The 22,040-nt window shown below is 43.4% G+C and overlaps 1 protein-coding gene across 1 annotated transcript in view; it reads right to left on the bottom strand.

The window, feature by feature from the left end:
• Positions 1 to 22,040, bottom strand: part of LOC126249373 (relaxin receptor 2-like) — a 379,385-nt gene that overhangs the window by 1,807 nt on the left and 355,538 nt on the right. Inside the window, exon 12 of the mRNA XM_049951026.1 lies at positions 19,385 to 19,596. Within this exon, the coding sequence (XP_049806983.1) occupies positions 19,385 to 19,596 (212 nt within the window). The remainder of the gene's footprint in view (positions 1 to 19,384; positions 19,597 to 22,040) is intronic.

Raw genomic sequence — 22,040 nt, 5'->3', positions numbered from 1 at the left:
GACTCACGCCCTGTCCGCGCAGATTTAAATCCGCCAGTACCTCGTCTCCTACCTTCCAAACTTCACAGAAGCTCTCCTGCGAACCTTTCAGAACTAGCACTCCTGGAAGGAAGGATATTGCGGAGACATGGCTTAGCCACAGCCTGGGGGACGTTTCCAGAATGAGACTTTCACTCTGCAGCTAGTTCTGCAAGGTTCGCAGGAGAGCTTCTGTGAAGTTTGGATGGTAGGAGACGAGGTACTGGTGGATTTTTCAAGCTGTGAGGACGGGGCGCACATTAGAGGTAGTGGTGGTAGTCTCGATAAGATTGCATTTACCTGGATACAACTATTGCGGACCTGCAACGAAGCTGAAAAAGAGTCTAGCTCATGGTGGTAAGGGAATGAATATACTAGGCAACACCTGCAAGAAGCATGATATTGCTTACATTACAAATGAAGATCGAGTTGCAGACTGAATATTAGCAGATAAAGCTAGGGAAACATGTTGAAGAGAGGGAACAGGCATAGGACAGTGTGTTGCAGAATTCCTAGTTGATTAAGCAATGTGTGCCAAGTCTAGAATGGGTGCTGGGATAACAGTGAATAATGCGCAGATGCAGAGAAGCAGCTACAGGAAGCTAAAAGGTATAATAGGGCAATGGAGGGTATAGCTATCAATAAAGTATTATGTTTAAAACCATAGAAGAAAGGACATGGACTGTTAATTAAAACATCGTTCTAACTATAATACTGGACAGACCACTTACCAATACAGATTTGCTTAAACTTGTCAGAAAATTCAGAATCCCAAAATTTTATAGGATGTTTATGAGGAGTACATTACCAGATAAGACGTGGAACGGCAAGGAATGTGGTAATGTCAATTTAGACGTTTTAGGAGGATATGGCACTCACTTGGTTCCATGTGTTTAAAAAAAAAAATACCTTCTACTGCTTTGACTCGCACAGTGTTTTGAGACAACCTGAAGAATTGGACCGATACTTAACCGACAAGAACCATGTGTTCCACAATTTTCGACGCTTCCAAGACTTCAGTTCATGTCTCTGTGGTCATTATTGTTTAATGTTTCTCTTGATGGATGGATAAAAGAAGACAGTATGCTCATTATTATTTAGATGTAACATCATACACTCATACTTTAAAAGAGACTCATTAATATTAAGAGTGAACCTCATTCCTACAATAGATCTAAGCAAGGAGGAGTGGAGTTCTGCATCAATCAGCCTGGAAACATCCGACAGCATTCCTAACATCACTCATAAGTACAATAAACTTCATCCAGAAGACGGCAAATTTCTGATTACACGTCCTGGCTCATATGATTTTGGTGATTTGATTGAGTATATAAGACGTTTTGTACAAGACTTTGAGTTATATGCTCCCATTAATGTGCTTAAATCAGAAATAAATACAGTACACTAATGAATACACTTTATGCGCGAAGATTCTATAGTGTCACAATTAGGTTTCTTGAAGAGCCAAGTGTTGGATGATAATACTGATAAGATTTACGAGTCGAATCAACAACTGGAGATTCAACCTGTTAGCATGCTCCATGTTGAGTGTAATATCACAACAAATTTATATCTTAATGATACACTATTTCACACCATCTACGAATTTCTTCCTGCAATGGGTGCAAGCTACAATTTTGGAAGTGGTCGACAATCCAATATATCACTCAATGACTGTTCACATATTAGGTCATCTTGAGTTATATATAATAGATCAGAATAGGTATCTAGTCGACTTTCGAAGTGAAGAAATTACAGTACATCTTAATCTAAAGCAGCATCATGGGAACAAAGTATAAATGCAGCACACACAGTCATCAGAATACTACTTTGCAGTGGAAGAAGAAGACAGCCATACGCGAGAATTACGAGTTTCTTAACTCGATAGGACTGAAACCTCACTATCACACCACACGATATAACAACTCCAGTTCAGTATGATGATCTACATCTAAATTTATACTCCGCAAGCCACCCAACGGTGTCTCGCGGAGGGCACTTTACGTGCCACTGTCATTACCTCCCTTTCCTGTTACAGTCACGTATGGTTCGCGTATTCCTCTGGAATATTTTCCCCACAAACCTTTTGCTCCAACGTCCTCTAACTATAACAATGAGATACTAATTCTTATTCTGTGTCAAGATGAGTTATTACTTCCAAGCTTCCTATATATGGCAGGAAGATTTGTGACCGTGAAGAAGGTTCAAATGGCTCTGAGCACTATGGGATTAACATCTGAGGTCATCAGTCCCCTAGAACTTAGAACTACTTAAACCTAACTAACTTAAGGCCATCACACACATCCATGCCCGAGGCGGGATTTGAATCTGCGACCGTAATAGTCGCGCGGTTTCGGACTGAAGCGCCTAGAACCGCTCGGTCACAACGGCCGGCCATGAAGAAGGATTGAAGCGCTCTCTCATCAGCAACATTCAGCTTACACATAATGCAATTCTGTTTCAAGAAATAACATGTGTACTTAATGGTACTGAGTCCAACTGCACAAGAAATGTTAGAATCACATCGGTCCTCAAACCATATATCTCCGCATGAACTTCGAAGAAAATGCAGAGTGGTTCATAGATGGGTCAATAGATGCTTCAGTTAGGGCTTGCATGCTGCTCAAAATGTTAATGGACTCCTTTGAAGATAATAAATGTGATTCTAGTTCGAAGTGCTATGGATAATAATTCATACGAAGGGCGTTCAATAACTAATGCAATAAATTTTTTTTCTGGAAGCAGGTTGGTTTTATTTGGGATAACAATGCATCATATTATGCCCCATTCTTTTGGTTACAAAACTCTGTTTTTCAACATAAATTTTGTTCAATGCGATGGCCTTATACTGCCTTACTGGGAGAGCCTGTACTCCCACATGGTACCGCTCCACTCGTCGACGTCGGAGCCAACGCCTTGCTGCATCAATAACCTCCCCATCATAGATGTACTGCTTCCCGCAGAGTGCATACTTCACTGGGATAAACAGATGGAAGTCAGAAGATGTGAAGTGTGGTCTGTAGGGTAGATGAGGACAAACAGTCGCCACGCCGAGTGGCCGCGCGGTTTAAGGCGCCATGTCACGGATTGCGCTGCCTCTCTCGCCGGAGGTTCGAGTCCTCTCTCGGGCACGGGTGTGTGTGTTGTTCTTAGCACAAATTAGTTTAAGTAGTGTGTAAGTCTAGGGACCGATAACCTCAGCAGTTTGGTCTCTTAGGAATTCACACACATTTGAACATTTTGAAAAACAGTCCAGTGAAGTTTTGTGACCTCCTGTCGGCTGTGCAGCCTGTGCGGGGCCTTGCGTTGTCATGGAGAAGGAGAAGTTCGTTTGCATTTTTGTGGTGATGAACACAGTGAAGTCGTTTCTTCAGTTTCCTGTAATTGCACAATACACTCCAGAGGTGATCATTGCGCCATGAGGGAGGACATCAAACAGAATAACCCCATTAGTGTCCCACAAACCCTTACCGGCTAAGGGTGCGGCTTTGAACTTTTTCTTCGGAGGAAGGGTGGTGCGTCGCCACTCCATGGATTGCCGTTTAATTTACGGTTCAAAGTGATGATGATGATGTTTGGTTTGTGGGGCGCTCGACTGCGCGCTCGTCAGCGCCCATAAAAAGTCCCAGTTTTTACATATTCCAATCGAGCCACTGTCACGAATGTCTATGATGATTATGATGATGAAATTATGAGGAGAACACAAACACCAGTCCCCGGGAAGTCAAAATCTCCAACCAGGCCGGGAATCGAACCCGAGACCCCGTGATCCAAAGACAGCAACGCTAGCCACTAGACCACGAGCTGCGGACTGAACGTGATGAAGCCATGTTTCGTAGCCTGTGACGATGTTCAGCAAAAAATTGTCACCATCAATCTTGGAAGACGCAAGCGGTTTCGCACATATAGTCCTTTGTTGTTCTGTATGGTCTTCTGCTGAGCGGCGAGGGATCTAGCTGGCAAACCCCTTTTGACTACCCCAGCAGGTGGGCTATTGTGTCTGTACTACCAACAGAGACGTCCAATTATGGGGTGAGGTGGTTGATTGTGATCCGTCGATCTTCTCGAATGAGGGTGTCGGCATATTCCAACTTTGCAGGGATAACAGCTGTGTGCAGCCAGCCGTCACGTGGGAGACCGCACAGGTTTGCGTTACCTTGCTGTGATGGTGACAGGGGCCTAGCCCATCGACTCACTGTGCTTTTATTCATTGCCAGTTCTCCGTAGACGTTCTTTAGGCGTCTATGAATATCTGCGATGCTCGGGTTTTCCGTCAAAATAAAGTCAATAACAACTATCGCTCTAGAAGGCAGCTCCGTTACAAACGCCATTTTGAAGTCTATGTACAGAACCGTCACCTATCGGAACTTCATGAAACTATTGGGGTTGAAGCGGGAATATTCCACGATTTCCAACAACAAATTCCGCATTTTTTCAACCGAAATCGACTGAGAAAAAATTGTGTTGTACTACTTATTTATTGGATACCCTTCGCATGTTCAAAGAGGGCCAGAAGAGCAGAGTAAAATTATGCTGCATAAATTGGTGCGCAAAGCTCTCTATTTATCTGTATCAGACTAAGAGCGCCTGAAACCATTGCGTATGTTGTTTGCAGGTGTCCAGCTATCGTTAACTTTCGTTCATAGGAACTTAGCGAGTGCCCAGTCATTCCAGAGACATTGAAATAGTCATGGACAATTGAGTCATGTGTTCAACTAGAAATGCTTCGATTTATTATTATAGAGGAGCAAATAGACAGGAGGGGGAATCTGAAAAAAGGATTCGAGCGTAGCTGACAACTTTAAACTAACCAATTCTAAAGTGTACCAAAATTAAGAATATTCTCCATATGCATGATATGTATGCAAGATTTTTCTCTTCTTACTATGAGGGTGGTGAATTCGGTTATATGCTGAGTCCTAAGAAGTTTAAAAAATTAGGACATGTAGTGATAACTGACTGTTCTAAATGAAACTGGTTTTGAAAATTGAAACTGTAGGCATACATACTCAACTTGAATAATTGCAAAACTTCCCTCTAAACACAGCTACATATGCTTTATTACTACATGATTGCCTCGTAAACTACTCACCTCTCACAGGAGTTGTAAAACGTGTAGTATAAATGCAGAGGTACTGCATGACATGCAGCATATCTCTCAATAGCTTCTCACGCTGCAATTGTCCTCGTGGATATACAGGGGTTTTATGACGAGTATAGACATTTTGTTTAATGATGTTGCATTCACTGCATTCTGCATCAAACGACAGGTATTAACGAAGTATTCCATAATTGTTGCTTCATCCAAACCATTTAGTATAGTACAGTGTGCTAACATGCGTAGAATCATGAGTGACTCACCATCATCACAGAAAGTGGCGGGATGCTGAGGGAGTTTCATATGAAATATGGTGACATCACTCAACCTATGATCATAACGAAAGCATAATTTACGTCAAAGGTCCTGAAAAATGTTTGTGGCTGTATGGCATCTTCAGGAGTGCATCAATACGGAATCTTGAAGAGTAAAGTGGCCCATCAATTCGGAGACTCAAGCAAATGTATGGTGAAAACAACAACAGCATACATATATGGGCTTCAGAAAATGCACAGTTACTCGTAAGTTCACGTATCAGTACATAGTTCTCTAAAAAGGCTTTGTGTTTATTTTTTCACGTTATAACTTTTTCCATAATCCCACTTACAGAATTCGGGTATGCTGCTCATGAAGAATTCGAGAAATAATTTCAGATATGTTGTCTGTACGACACCAGAAGCGACGGTGGTCGATGGCTGCTTGCAAGGAGGGATCTGTGTGAGCCTCTCTGTATATTAAAAAACTCCAGTCACTTAATATATGATCCGATGTACGCTCCTCACTTGGAAAATGAACTCTCTTCCCTTCCATCTCTGATCGCTCTGGCTTATTAATAAATGATATCGTGGATTTATTCATTCAGCTCTCATGTGGTTAATATTTCAGGTCATAGACATCCACCGCTCTGGCGAACACTCATATGACCCAAACCAGCAGTGCGTGGTGACTCAATTTGAAAGAGCCGCCGTGTAGCTTGTGCACACCAAGACCAATGTAGTGTCCTGGTGCTGGAGAAATGTCGCAGTCACAAATACGTACACACTGGGCAATACGTATCAATTCGAGACATGCATGCACATGCCATCTATGAACAACGAGCGTTGATCAGTTCCTATACCACTTACGTGCAAGCATTGATTACTGCATCAGTATGAAGTTTGGCAGCGGTGATGCTTTGGTAAGTGCTGTCGTTTGTTGAACGTTGACGACTTCGTTCCAAGCACAACGTCACCACTTTTTGATGAAAAGACCATGGTTTACTCATAGCTGATTTAGGAGAAGGTAGTTGTGACCTAGTTTCATAATATATGATTGGGATTTGCAATTCTTAACCCAAATTTTCAGGGGTCTTGTGCCGACTGTGAGGAATGAGATACGTAACTAGTATTACTTCTACTTCTTATACAATACATTTTTTTACACTACCATGTAATATTTGTGATTTGTGTTTGTTCTAGAAGTGGTTGATGGAGACATAGAAAGAGATGTAGATGCCGAATTGGAGCATAAAATACCGGAATATGCATGCAGTGTACCAAATGATGAAGGTGACAAGTGGATAAAACAGTGAACCACAACATAAGTATCAGAAATTATTATTATTAATGATGTCTGTATGTCTGTGTGTGTGTGTGTGTGTGTGTGTGTGTGAGAGAGAGAGAGAGAGAGAGAGAGAGAGAGAGATACTTATCAGTCCAACTTTTTTTGCAGGATTATTTATGCCTTATGGAGGAGGGCTTACAAAACTGTGGTTAGACCCCTGTATGATGTGTTCATTATCACCACAGTCTCTGGAGTATCAAACTGGCGGCCACCACTCTAGCTGCCCACCCCGGACAATCAAATTGGCGACTGCTGCTTGTGACCCTGTCCGCCGAGCCTGGAGAATCAAACTGATGGTCGTTGCTTGTGACCCCATTGCTTACACCACCTGCAGTGGCCGCATCGCCCTGGCCTGTAGTACGATGGCAATGTTCTGGATCTAGCAGTAGCAGTACTGCAGCCTGCCTTGTTAATGGACACCAGGTAAATCAAGAAGCGGCACTGAACTACTCCTTAGAGGTTGGTGTTTTCAGGGATAGGATCTTGCAATCTGGCGCCGATAACACCAATGTGGTGTATCGAGAACAGCTATTCTCCTTCATGCCTGTCGAGCGGTGTTGGAAATGGAACACTCTGAGGTAGTCCACCAACAGGTGCATGGCAGTTCTGTATTGTGAGCTGGTGCATCTTCACAAGGAAAGGGGGCGACATGTCATTGCACTGTATTTAGAAAATGGATGCTCCCGAAAGAATAGTACGAAGTATTCCAATGCAGAGCAGAAAGTTTATATACAGACGTAAAGAGTCGCTGTTCCTAATTCTCTTATGTCCTAGAGGACAAGAATATAAAAGTTACCTGTCAGTAATACAGTGGTTGCAAATGCTTCGTTTTCTACACAAAAGCTAATGCTCAGCACTCAGATTTTAGAGGCCATTGTTTCAGTTGTTATTCTTGCCATGAAAAGAATGAACTAGAGCTATTATGTTGGTGAATAAGTTCATAGCGTTTTTGTTTTGCATGTTGGCATTCCAGTTGCTATGGGTTTATTTATCGATTGTCATTTTTTCTTTGTAGTTCACTGTTACGATTTGTGTTTACATACTGTCGTTTTATCACTTGGAGATAGTAAGTGTGGCTGTGGACGCTAGGAAATTGAGAACCAAGCGAATAAATTGGAACATTTCCGATTTATTCTTCTGTTTGATTTCAGTAGATGGGTGACAGCAACGGAGGCAGCCAGAAATATTTACTCCGTGTATGGGGATAATGCCATTGGACAGAACATGGAAAGATAATGGATTCCTCGTCTTAATGAAGCTCGTTTTGAGATTAGTGAATCTCCACGTTCAGGAAGACCTTCGAAGTTTAATGAAGATCGTTTAAGCTAATTAATCCACAACGATACACGTCAGTGTACTCGAGAACTGTAAAATGTGATGAACTGTGATCATTCCACCATCGTGCGACATTTGCATGCAGTGGGGAAGGTTCAATAATCGGGTGTGTGAGTACCGTATGCTCTAAGTGAAAATCACAAAAATGAGCGGGTGGCCATATGTGCATCTCTGGTTGCTCGAGATCAATTGGCTCGTGAACAATACCGACCATTCCTGTCCTGTATCGTTCCTGGTGAGGAGAAATGGTGTCTTTATGCTAACATAAGGAAAAGAAAGGACTGGCTGAACCCAAACACAGCAGCAACTCCCCATAAAAGACCTGCGCGTGTCCATAAAAGATAATGTTAAGCATATGATGGACCAGCGACGGTGTAGTGAACTACGCATTGCTTCCCCAAGGTGTAACCATCATTACTGATACGCCTTGCAAATGCAGTCCAAGAATAACGACCAGGAAGATTCCATGAAGTGATGCTACTCCACAAAAACTCCCGCCCGCGTTCTACTAAACCGACAAAATACACTCTACATGAGTCAGGTTGGGAAGTCATCCCGCATCCGCCTTACTCATCTGTTCATGCTCCCTTTAGATTTTCACATTTAAGTCTCCTTTATGTGTATCTGTTGTGTTTATTAAAGTTACGGAAAAACCCTACGAACTTATGCTCCAATCCAATAGTTTATTATGTGAGTCACAGAATATATTCTGTGGAATTTGTTTACTTACTTTCCGATATAAAAATACGTAATATTGTTCGTCTATGAAACTGGGAAAACACAGGCTTCCTAGTTACAGAACTGACACTGAAAATTAAATTTGCTACCTCCAGTTTTTACCGAGCTTACTTTCCGCTTTCTCATTTCTGATTTCCACACACGTTTTCAATCAGAATTAAAGTAGATTGCGGTAGCTACGCATTTAAATAACTTTTATAAATATATCTGCAATTTTCATTATATTTAGTTATAAAAGTTTCGTAGGAAAAAAAAACAGTTGGCAGCACACCTACGTGATGTACGGTTCCTATCAATTTCCAAATTTCACACTCGTTTTGCAATGCAGTTGTAGAATTTTGGAACACATATTATCTTCGAGTATAATGACTTTTCTGAAAACTAGAAATCTACTCTGTAGGAATCAGCATGGGTTTCGAAAAAGACGATCGTGTGAAACCCAGCTCGCGCTATTCGTCCACGAGACTCAGAGGACCATAGACACGGGTTGCCAGGTAGATGCCGTGTTTCTTGACTTCCGAAAGGTGTTCAATACAGTTCCCCACAGTCGTTTAATGAACAAAGTAAGAGCATATAGACTATCAGACCAATTGTGTAATTGGATTGAAGAGCTCCTAGATAACAGAACGCAGCACGTCATTCTCAACGGAGAGAAGTCTTCCGAAGTAAGAGTGATTTCAGGTGTGCCGCAGGGGAGTGTCGTAGGACCGTTGCTATTCACAATATACATAAATGACCTGGTGGATGACATCGGAAGTTCACTGAGGCTTTTTGCGGATGATGCTGTGGTATATCGAGAGGTTGTAACAATAGAAAATTGTACTGAAATGCAGGAGGATCTGCAGCGAATTGACGCATGGTGCAGGGAATGGCAATTGAGTCTCAATGTAGACAAGTGTAATGTGCTGCGAATACATAGAAAGAAAGATCCCTTATCATTTAGCTACAATATAGCAGGTCAGTAACTGGAAGCAGTTAATTCCATAAATTATCTGGGAGTACGCATTAGGAGTGATTTAAAATGGAATGATCATATAAAGATGATCGTCGGTAAAGCAGATGCCAGACTGAGATTCATTGGAAGAATCCTAAGGAAATGCAATCCGAAAACAAAGGAAGTAGGTTACAGTACGCTTCTTCGCCCACTGCTTGAATACTGCTCAGCAGTGTGGTATCCGTACCAGATAGGGTTGATAGAAGAGATAGAGACGATCCAACGGAGAGCAGCGCGCTTCGTTACAGGATCATGTAGTAATCGCGAAAGCGTTACGGAGATGATAGATAAACTCCAGTGGAAGACTCTTCAGGAGAGACACTCAGTAGCTCGGTACGGGCTTTTATTGAAGTTTCGAGAACATACGTAGCATCACTTCATGGAATCTTCCTGGTCGTTATTGTTGGACTGCATTTGCAAGACGTATCAGTAATGATGGTTACACCTTGGGGAAGCAATGCGTAGTTCACTACACCGTCGCTGGTCCATCATATGCTTAACATTATCTTTTATGGACACGCGCAGGTCTTTTATGGGGAGTTACTGCTGTGTTTGGGTTCAGCCAGTCCTTTCTTTTCCTTATGTTAGCATAAAGACACCATTTCTCCTCACCAGGAACGATACAGGACAGGAATGGTCGGTATTGTTCACGAGCCAATTGATCTCGAGCAACCAGAGATGCACATATGGCCACCCGCTCATTTTTGTGATTTTCACTTAGAGCATACGGTACTCACACACCCGATTATTGAACCTTCCCCACTGCATGCAAATGTCGCACGATGGTGGAATGATCACAGTTCATCACATTTTACAGTTCTCGAGTACACTGACGTGTATCGTTGTGGATTAATCAGCTTAAACGATCTTCATTAAACTTCGAAGGTCTTCCTGAACGTGGAGATTCACTAATTTCAAAACGAGCTTCATTAAGACGAGGAATCCATTATCTTTCCATGTTCTGTCCAATGGCATTATCCCCATACACGAAGTAAATATTTCTGGCTGCCTCCGTTGCTGTCACCCATCTACTGAAATCAAACAGAAGAATAAATCGGAAATGTTCCAATTTATTCGCTTGGTTCTCAATTTCCTAGCGTCCACAGCCACACTTACTATCTCCAAGTGATAAAACGACAGTATGTAAACACAAAGCAGTATATTGCTCCCTCCTACGTATATCTCGCGAAGAGACCATGACGATAAAATCAGAGAGATTGGAGCCCACACAGAGGCATACCGACAATCCTTTTTTCCACGAACATTACGAGACTGGAATAGAAGGGAGAACCGATAGAGGTACACAAGGTACCCTCCGCCACACACCGTCAGGTGGCTTGCGGAGTATGGATGTAGATGTAGATGCAGTCTTGCTACCACTTTTATTAGACCATAAGTCTTCCTTCGTCGTAGTGCAAGTTCAAAAAAACACATTACTGGACTTTGTTTTGTTAAGAAAAATGTTTAATTTCATGCCTTTGTTATTTCAGAAAACTAGTATTAGATATTGTATAACTTGTAGAATGTAATATTACAATCAACATTATTTGGAATGTAGTAAAACAAAAAAAATGGTAATGTATGTGTCCTGTTTTCCACTGCGATTTTGAAGTAACTAATACGTGGAGCCCATGGATCATGGATGAATGTACGAAGTATAATATACCGAAAAAGAATTCCAACACTCTGATGCTTCCATGGAGTAGAAGACTGGAAGAATAGTAATATGTTGGTTTGGAAAGTAGTTACGAACAGGACCAACGTGCTGTTATTCTTTTCTTGGCTGCTGAAGGACAAAAACCGTTAGACATCTATCGGAGAAAGAAGAACGCGTATGGGAAGTATGTTGTGGAATGCTTCTGTTTCATGATAACGCACTATCCCATACCGTAAATACCGAAACACAGAAGTTACGAAAAGTCAAGGAGACGATCCTCGAGCACCCCCCCCCCTCCCCCCTATAGTCCTGATCTCTCTCCATGTGACTGTCACGTCTTGGTTCCCTCAAGAAAGGCCTTGAAGGGTCGATGACTCCTATCGGACGAGAATATGCAACAGGTAGCTACAGCTTTCTTCACACAGTAGGACACGGTGTTTTACAAAACGGGTATCTTCAACCTGATGCGCCGCCGGGATAGTTGCCTCAATCCTCACGGCGATTTCGCTTGATTGACATACCAGTTCTGGGATGTACGACCTTCGAACGGAAACTTTCTTATCGTTCCTAATGTATATCGTACAATGATATAATTTTGCAGGTGCATTCACTGATGTATGTGAATACAATCTGCAGACTGTGTTGCCAATAGAGTTAGTAGTAAAAAAAAAAAAAAATTAAAGCATCCTTTCTAATTCTGAAGCTTTCCTGCATGAGAACCGAAAATTTAGCTAGCGGTAAATGATCTTCCTTTCACGATTTTTCATAAAGGCTTGAAAGTGTGTGTAAAATTTGCAAAGGGTAAATGAAACCCCTGTACACTGAGCTGAAAAAGGCTGTGGAATAATTCCTAATATCGTGTCGGACCTCCTTTTGCATGACGTAGAGCATCAACTCGACGTGACATGGATTCAACAAATCGTTGGAAGTTCCCTGCAGAAATATTGAGCCATGCTGCGTCTATAGCCGTCCACAATAGCAAAAGTATTGCTGTTTCAGGATTTTCTGCACGAACTGACCTCTCGATTATGTTCCATAAATTTTCGATGGGATTCCTGTCAGGCTATCTGTGTGGCCAAACCATTCGCTCGAATTTTCCAGAACGTTCTTCCAACCAATCGCTAACAAGTCTGGCCCGATGACATTGTTGTTTGAGAAAATGAAGTTCATGAATGCAAATTGTCTCCAGGTAGCCGAACATAACCAGTGAATGGTTGGCTCATTTGAACCAGAGGGCCTAGTCCATTCCATATAAGCCGGCCGGAGTGGCCGTGCGGTTCTAGGCGCTACAGTCTGGAGCCGAGCGACCGCTACGGTCGCAGGTTCGAATCCTGCCTCGGGCATGGATGTGTGTGATGTAATTAGGTTAGTTAGGTTTAATTAGTTCTAAGTTCTAGGCGACTGATGACCTCAGAAGCTAAGTCGCATAGTGCTCAGAGCCATTTTGAACCATTCCATATAAACACAGGCTACGCCATTATGGAGCCACCACCGGTTTACATAGTGCCTTGTTGACAATTTGGGTCCATAGCTTCCTGGGGTCTGCACCATAGCCGAACCCCGCCATCAGCTCTTACCAACTGAAATCTGGGCTCATCTGGCCACACCACGGTTTTCCAGCCGTCTATGGAACAACTGATACTGTCACGGGCCATGAGAGCGGCTGCAGGCGATGCAGTGCTGTTAGCAAAGGCACTCACGTCGGTCATCTGCTACCATAGCACATGAACGCCAGATTTCTCCGCACTGTCCTGACGAATACGTTCTTCGTATGTCCCACATTGATTTCTGAGGTTAGTTTACGCAGTGTCACTTCACGCAGTATTATTTCATGCTGTGTTGTTAGCACTGACAACTGTACGCAAAAGTTACTGCTCTAGGTCGTTAAGTGAAGGCCGTCGACCACTGCGTCGACCGTGGTGAGAGGTAATACCTGCTATTAGATTTTCCAGGCACACTCTTGACACTGTGGACTGAATATTGAAGTCGCTAACGATTTCCGAAATGGAGTATCTAATGCCTCTAGCCCCAACCACCATTACGCGTTCAAAGTCTGTTAATTCCTGTCGTGCGGCCATAATCACGTCGGAAACCTTTTCACATGAATCACCTGAGTTCAAATGACAGCTCCGACAATGAGCTCCTCTTCTATGTCTTGTGAATGCGATGCTAGCTCCATTTGTATGAGTGCATTTCGCTATCCCATAACTTTTGACACCTCAGTGTATTTTAGCACCGCTAGTAACGCTACATCAAGAAAATCACACAGTTTCTAATTGTAGTACTCTTGTTATTGTGTTGAACTTTTAGCAAAAGATTGTTCCATTGAATAAGTAGACTATGACAGCATTTTAAAATTTTAAATTCGGTCAGTATTTATACGAAATATGGAAAATCCACTTTCCGTTGTCCCTGGAAGACGTTAGATAGGCAACCTGCAACTGGTACTTGCTTCCCGGTTCCGGTATAGTCTCTCAGACACCCAGCGACATCTTACTCTTTCCTCGCAAGACGAATACATTACTTAGGAGGCATTTCCAGAGTAACGGCCAGCTGATTTTGTAATTGGAACGTTTCATCAACAGCTAAATGCAAACATCTATAACCGAGGTCTTCGCTAAGATGTGTAGCATTGAAGAGTGAATATGCAGAGGGGAACTGCCATCATCACCAAGTTTCTAGGTCGGGGCTAGATTTTTTCGAAGTGATAATTAAAACTTTATGACTACCCATTACGATAAACCAATGGTTCTCACACTGTGGGGCGCGAATCACAGTGGGGCGCGGTATATTAAAAAAAATACTTTCTTATTAACAAATAAGACAGGGTTGTAGCCTATCCCCGATGTTATTCAATCTGTATATTGAGCAAGCAGTGAGGGAAACAAAGGAAAAATTCGGAGTAGGAATTAAAATCCATGGTGAAGAAATAAAAACTTTGAGGTTCGCCGATGACATTGTAATTCTGTCAGTCAGCAGAGGACCTGGAAGAGCAGCTGAACGGAATGGACAGTGTCTTGAAAGGAGGATATAAGATGAATATCAACAAAAGCAAAAGGAGGATAATGGAATGTAGTCGAATTAAATCGGGTGATGCTGAGGGAATTAGATTAGGAAATGACACGCTTAAAGTAGTAAATGAGTTTTGCTATTTGGGGAGCAAAATAACTGATGATGGTCGAGCAGAGAGTGTAAGTAGGCTGTTTAGGTTTTTATGTTGGTAACGCCACGTAGCGCTGTATATGAAAATCACTGACTGTGCTGTGTGAAGTCTGTGGCTGGTTTGCATTGTTGGAATATTTGCTATTTTAGTGTTGGGCAGTTGGATGTGAACAACGCGTAGCGTTGCGCAGTTAGAGGTGAGCCGCCAGCAGTGGTGGATGTGGGGAGAGAGAGATGGCAGAATTTTGAGAGCGGACGATCTGGACGTGTGTCCATCAGAAAGAGTAAATTTGTAATATTGGATATCATGAAGTGATATATATATATATACTGCTGGCCACCGTAAATGCAACACCAAGAAAGACAAGAGGTAGCACAACAAGATTTATTTTGTAAATAACATGTTGACCAAGTATCAAATGATTACGTTTACAGACGTCTGTGACATGTGGTTCCTGCCAGAATCAGTAGCCAGAGTAGCCGCCATTGTTGGATATCACCGCTGCCACACGTCTCGGCATTGAGTCAAAGAGACGTTGGATGTGTTCCTGGGGTACACCAGCCCAAGCAGCTTCCACACGTTACCAAAGATCATCTGGTGTGGCAGCTGGGGATGTAATCTGGGTCACTCGTTGAGCAACCATGGACCACATGTTTTCTATCGGCGAAAGATCCGGAGAGCGAGCCGGCCAGGGAAGCAATTCAATCTGGTTATTGACGAAGAACCTTTGGACAATGCGTGCCACGTGTGGTCGCGCATTATCCTGTTGAAATATGGCTGTGGCCGAGCCCTGAAGGTAAGGAAGGACAACTGGCTCCAGCACCTCGGATATGTAGCGCCGGCTATTTAAAGTACCGGCAATGCGTACTAGAGGCGTGCGAGAGTAATATCCAATACCACCTCATACCATAATACCCGGTGCAAGACCAGTGTGGCGGTGCATAATGCAGCTGTCCAGCATCCTCTCTCCACGGTGTCACCACACTCGAATCCGACCATCGTGGTGCTGCAGACAGAAGCGTGCCTCGTCAGTAAAGACAACGTCATTCCATTCTGCCGTCCACATCCGTCTGTCATCACACCATTGGCGACGGAGACGTCTGTGGTTCTGCGTCAATGGTAGACGAAGCAATGGACGTCTTGCGGACAGACCACTCTGCTGTAAACGGCGTCGAATGGTACGCGCAGACACTGGATGATGCGTTACAGACGCAATGTGCTGTGCTATGGTTCGGGATGTCACTGAGCGATCCGTCACTGCCATGCGCACAATTTGCCTATCAGCACGTGCAGTGGTGCACCGAGGTGAATGCGATCGACCACGTCGGTCCGTCGTACCCTGCTGCATCCAACGGTCACATATCCGCATTACAGTTGTTTGGTTTCGTTCAACACGACTAGCGATTTCTCTGTATGATAATCCACAATCTCGGTAAGCCACTATCCTTCCTCTGTCGAACTCGGATACTTGATCAAAAGATGTTCACTGTTGTCTAAGAGGCATAACTGATCGTCTTGTGAAAAAACGACAAGGTAAACACACGTGCCGAACGTACACTCATCGAAATCGCCAAGCCTTAAATGGCGCTATGAGGTGCCGCCACAGGCGCGCGTGATGTGCGTCTGCGCTGAAATTCTAATCAGTTGCATATCTCATCGCTGCAAACCCATGGTGTAAATTTCACTTGATTCGGATGCTTCCTTCAGGGTGTTGCATTTACGGTGGCATATGACTTTTGAACATTATTGAGGTAAAGACATTGTTTGTTCTCTATCAAAATCTTTCATTTGCTAACTATGCCAATCAGTAGTTAGTGCCTTTAGTAGTTACAATCTTTTATTCAGCTGGCAGCATTGGCGCATGCTGTATTGTAGTAGTTTGAGTAACGAAGATTTTTGTGAAGTAAGAATTCATGAAAGGTATAGGTTATTGTTAATCAGGGCCATTCTTTTGTAGGGATTATGGAAATTCAGATTGCGTTGCGCTAAAAATATTGTGTGTCAGTTTAGTGCTGATCAGAATAAGTAAAGAGAGAAATGTCTGAGTACGTTCAGTTCTGCTCAGCTGTTTGAAAATCAAATAACATAGAGGTTTTCCAGCACTGTCATTTATAAAAATTTTCTAAGGGGATGTTTCAAGAGAATATACAATGTAGACTGGTAATGGCAAGGAAAGCGTTTCTGAAGAAGAGAGATTTGTTAACATCGAGTATAGATTTCAGCGTCGGAAGTCGTTTCTGAAAGTATTTTTATGGAGTGTAGCCATGTATGGAAGTGAAACGTGGACAATAAATAGTTTGGAGGGCAGCGTGGAGGGTAAAAATCGTAGAGGGAGACCAAGAGATGAATACACTAAGCAGATGCAGAAGGGTGTAGGTTGCAGTAGGTACTGGGAGATGAAGAAGCTTGCACAGGATAGAGTAGCATGGAGAGCTGCATCAAACCAGTCTCTGGACTGAAGACCACAACAACAACAACAACAACAACAACATTAACAAAAAATTACGTTGATCCTCTCCTTCGAACAAAGAAGATCTGGATCGAATTTCGCCCAACGTCGGTGTTACGCAGACGCGATCGACGGAAATGAAAAAGCGGTCATACTTTTAGCATTATTTGAAGGTTTCGGTCGGGCTGGGCGACTTCGGCCGTCGGCAGAATCTCCACTGTCGGCTACACTGCGACTGTATCCTTAACCATCACGAGGAGTGCAAGTTTTGTCTCGTGTATCTCTACGCCACCTTACAGTCCCCTAGAGTTCGAGAGGACTTGATTGCAGTACGATACGGTTCTTAGTGAATGACAGACATGAAGACACCAGTGGTCCATCAGCTGGCGGAGGGGATGGAGATACTCCAAAAGCGAAAACGATACTGTATGATGAGAACGTTTTATTGCTGCACTTCACGAACACTACAATCAATCGTCAAGACCGTCCGCAGTACGTAATTTGTCTCACCACTTTAGCTGCTGATAGCATGAAGCATAACACGTTAAAGAAACATTTCGAAACCAAACATCGACAATTAACGGGAAAACCAATAGAATTTTGGGAACTAAATGTTTTGTTATCTTCCCAGAAGAACTTCGCTAAAACGTCGAATGATATTTGTAGCCTGTTACCAGATTTCACATAGGATTGCTGAATGAAAGAAATCACATACGGTTGCAGAAACTCTAGCTTTACTAGCAGCGACTAATATAATATCAACAATTTTTGGTCATCTCTAATGTCACTGTGCGTAGAGGAATTTTTAGACATTTCTGACGATTTACTCGAGCTGTTAATCGATACACTGCATAACACCTGTTTTGCACTTCAAGTGGACGAAGCGACTGATATTCATAAAGATGTCCATTTGACTGCTTATGTTCGTTTCTTTGATGAGAATAACATTCGAGACTAATTGCTTTACTGTGAACCGATACTGAAAACAGCCACAGCTCAAAAGCCTTTTCTTAATCAAAACTGGATATCATGGATAAGTGCACTGTATTATGCACAGATGGGGCTCGCTGAACTTCAGGAATTCGTGATGGATTGCACGCGAAAGTTAAAGGTGTAGTTCCTGATGCAGTATGGACTCACTTCATGATACTTCGGGAGGCTCTGGCTGTTAAAGAACTTAGCCCACCCCTTTACGAAGTGCTGCAAACGGATATAGAAACAGTTAAACTTATTAAAGCAAGATCTATAAATTCAACGCTTTTTAAATTGCTATGGGAGGAGGTGACTGCTGAACACGCTCAGCTGCTCTTTTCTAGTAATTCTCGATGGATTTCACGGGGTAAAGCACTGAAAAGAATGTTTGAACTAAGGAATGAGGTATTCTGTTTCTTAAAGGAGAAAAGTCACTCTCTGGCTGACTCTTCCGGCAACGGAGATTACCTATTGAAAATGGCTTACTTCACTGATATTTTTGAGAAACTAAATGTTCTTAACACTTCACGTCAAAGTAATCAGGCAACTGTACCCACTTGGAATGAATAGCGTTCATAAAGGAGTTAGAGCTGTGACAAAACCGTGTGGAAAGTGGCCTGCTAGATATGTGCCCTACTCTAATGTCACTGTTAGAGGACACAGATAATACGATACTTTCAGTGGTGATAAAAACTGTCTTCTTCATCATCTTGCAACATTAAAAGTTCATTCCGAATAGTATTTCAGCGGCGAGTTCGATAAACTTAACTGAATTAAAAATCCATTCAAAAATGCTCCTGCACTATCACGTCAAATATAAAAGAGCAAGAACAACTTATTGATCTTACTTGACATACTTCACTGAACTGTAGATTTAATGAAGTGTCTTTCTTGGAGTTTTGGGTGCATATTAGCAAGGAATGTCAACTCTGAGCCAAAATACAATGAAGATCCTGATTCATTTTCCAACGACAGACTTGTGCGAGACTACATATAAGCGAAGAACTTCGAGTGGCATGCTGAAATGTACACAGTGTTAATTTCATAGTTTTGAATAAATCAAACTGTGACAAAGATAAATAATTTGTTCCGTATTTTCTTTATAATAATTCGTTTAGTTTTGGTTTCTGCCGGGAAAAATCCTTTTAAATAGAATTTGATAAAACAGAGCATAAGGCAAAGAAAAATATTTTAAAAATGACTACTTTTACTGAGGAAAATGGTTGGGGGTCAGATACTCTTTCTCCACGAAGGGGGCGGGGGGAGAGGGGGGGCTGAGGAAGATGCGATAGACAAAATGACATCGTTATGCTTCTGCAGCATTATTACAAAAGGGGAAGAAGTTCTGTGGCGCTTACTTTGACTAGCGGCAGCGACGTGAGGTGCGAGCACTGTGCGTACTGCTGGCGGTTGAGTCCCTGGGGCTCTCGGCTGCGGCGGCGGCTGCGGCGGTCGCACACCAGCCCGCACAGGCGCGCCCAGTAGCGCGGCGTCGTGAACGTGTACAGCGCCGGGTTCACCGCCGAGTTCACCGGCAGCACCAGCACCACCAGCCACGCGTACACCTCGCCTGCGCACCAACACAAATACTTGGCGGCTAAAACACTGACACGCGAACACCAGACCGCAACCGCACGGCTAAACATGTCGTACATCAGTATTACAATTGGACTCTACCCGGAGATGCCCCGGAAGGCCCAACGGTTCCGATCGGCCGGCCGTTGTGGCCTAGCGTTCTAGGCACTTCAGCCCGGAACCGAGCTGCTGCCACGGTCGCAGGTTCGATTCCTGCCTCGGGCATGGATGTGTGCAATGCCTTTAGGTTAGTTAGGTTTAAGTCAGGGGCGGGCAGGAATCCTGCACATGTGCGGTGCACTTGCACGCGTGCAGTTAACAGGTGTTCCGCGTGCACATAGGGGCAAGCTGGCCACCCGCTTATCTCCCATCCCCACCATACCTTCTGTCCGCTCCTTCCTCTGTAATGCGTTTTGTTTCCTAGCTTGCTTTATTGAGTGAATCAATAAGGTTAGTAGGAGTGCTTGAAAGAAATCATGGTTTGAAAGAGTACCTATTACCTACGATACGTTTTATTTAAGTATCACAGGTGGAGTTTACAATATAATATCTGGAACAAAATTTCTACGTACAGACAAACACAAACAGTTACGTAAATTTTCATAACTGATGTTTGCTCTTAACCGAGACTTATTAATTCAGCAAATGGTTTTCCAGCTCTCGCTATATTAAGCGCAGTCTTATAACTTGCACATACCGCTGGGCTATTACTGTTGTCGTCCTGAAAACTTGAAAACAGTGCTCCATAAAATGTTAGATCAGTTAGATGAGAGACATGACGAGAGAAAGTCGCAGATCTCTCGTGACAACAGCAACTACGACAAATTCAAATGGCTCTGAGCACTATGGGACTTAACTGCTATGGTCATCAGTCCCCTAGAACTTAGAACTACTTAAACCTAAATAACCTAAGGACATCACACACATCCATGCCCGAGGCAGGATTCGAACCTACGACCATAGCGGTCGCGCGGTTCCAGACTGTAGTGCCTAGAACCGCTCGGCCACTCCGGCCGGCCAACTACGACGGATTGATCTGGTATCGTCAGCTCGGTCTTCTTAAGCTCAGTCAATTCCCCATCCGCTCAGAATCCGACAATAAATTGTACTCGTCCTTGTGAAATTTATTATAATGGCCTTCAATACTAAACTTCCGTTGACCAGCGAGAATACTGCCACATATTAAACATTTCGAATTTTCACGTTTTTGCACAAAGAAAAAATGATTCTCCCATTACTTTTTAAAAGATAGCAAATCTCCACTTCTCCGTTTCTTGAAATACAACGTTCACTACATAGTGCTCGCTTCGCATCAACGTCCGCAGCTTAGCCTGGCACTACACTGCCGCAACCTGCCGGCTGTCGCCACAGCCCCGGTCGACGCCTGCACGCGAGCAGCACGCGTGCAGCGCTGTGCGCTCATGAGCCGCGTGCAACGTTTGCCCGCCCCTGGTTTAAGTAGTTCAAAGTCTAGTGGACTGATGACCTCAGATGTTAAGTCCATAATGCTCAGAGTCATTTGAAGCATTTGAACCATTTGTTCCGATCGATCCGCCGTGTCATCTTATGGCCGGTAGGCGACAGTGGATGCGGATATGGAGGGCCATGTAGTCAACACAGCACTCTCGAGGCCGTTGTCAGTTTTCCTGACTGGAGCTGCTACTTCTCGGTCGGGTAGCTCCTCAGTTGGTCTCACAAGGGCTGAGTGCAACCAGCTTGCTAACAGCGCTCGGCAGACCCAGACGGTCTTCCATCCAAGTGCTTGCCAAGCCCGTCAGCAATTAACTTCGGAGATCTGACGGGAACCAGTGTTACCACTGTAGCAAGGCCGCTGGCCATATATCTATACTGCCTGACAAAGAAGTGAAGCACCCAGAAGGGGAGGATGAAATCAAAAGTCATGAGCTGAGAGAATATGTGAAGTTTTTGCAATGATTACAGAATCGAGTCAGATTTACGTACTCAGTTGTCAGTCCGACATTACACCTGCTCTAGCCTGGGTGGATACGCTGAGTTGATTGGGCTGTGTGTCATAAATCCTTTGTATAATCTTCTGGGGAAAGTTGACCCACAACTGCCGTAAATGGTCTTTTATGTACTGGATAGGGGGACAGGCATAAAGTTGACGACCGAGCTGGTCTCACACATATTCTGTCAGTGACAGAGTTGGGGTTTCTTCTGACCACGGAAGTATCTCATCATCACACACACAGTATGGAGAGATACGTACAATGTGTGGACGAGCGTTGTCCTGTTGAAAAATGGCCCTATGATACTGCTGTATGAGAGGTAACAAATGAGGGCGCAGGACGTCCGTGATATACCGTTGTACATTTAGATTTCCCTCAGTCACTACCAACCCTAACCTGAAGTTGTAACTGATAACTTCCCACACAATGAGGCCAAGAGTAACACTGCTGTGTTCCACAAAATATTGGA

Source organism: Schistocerca nitens, chromosome 3 (assembly GCF_023898315.1).
Source record: "Schistocerca nitens isolate TAMUIC-IGC-003100 chromosome 3, iqSchNite1.1, whole genome shotgun sequence".
NCBI lineage: Eukaryota > Metazoa > Arthropoda > Insecta > Orthoptera > Acrididae > Schistocerca > Schistocerca nitens.
Note: the sequence above shows the minus strand (reverse complement) of the source record. Positions and strands in the feature narration are given on the sequence as shown.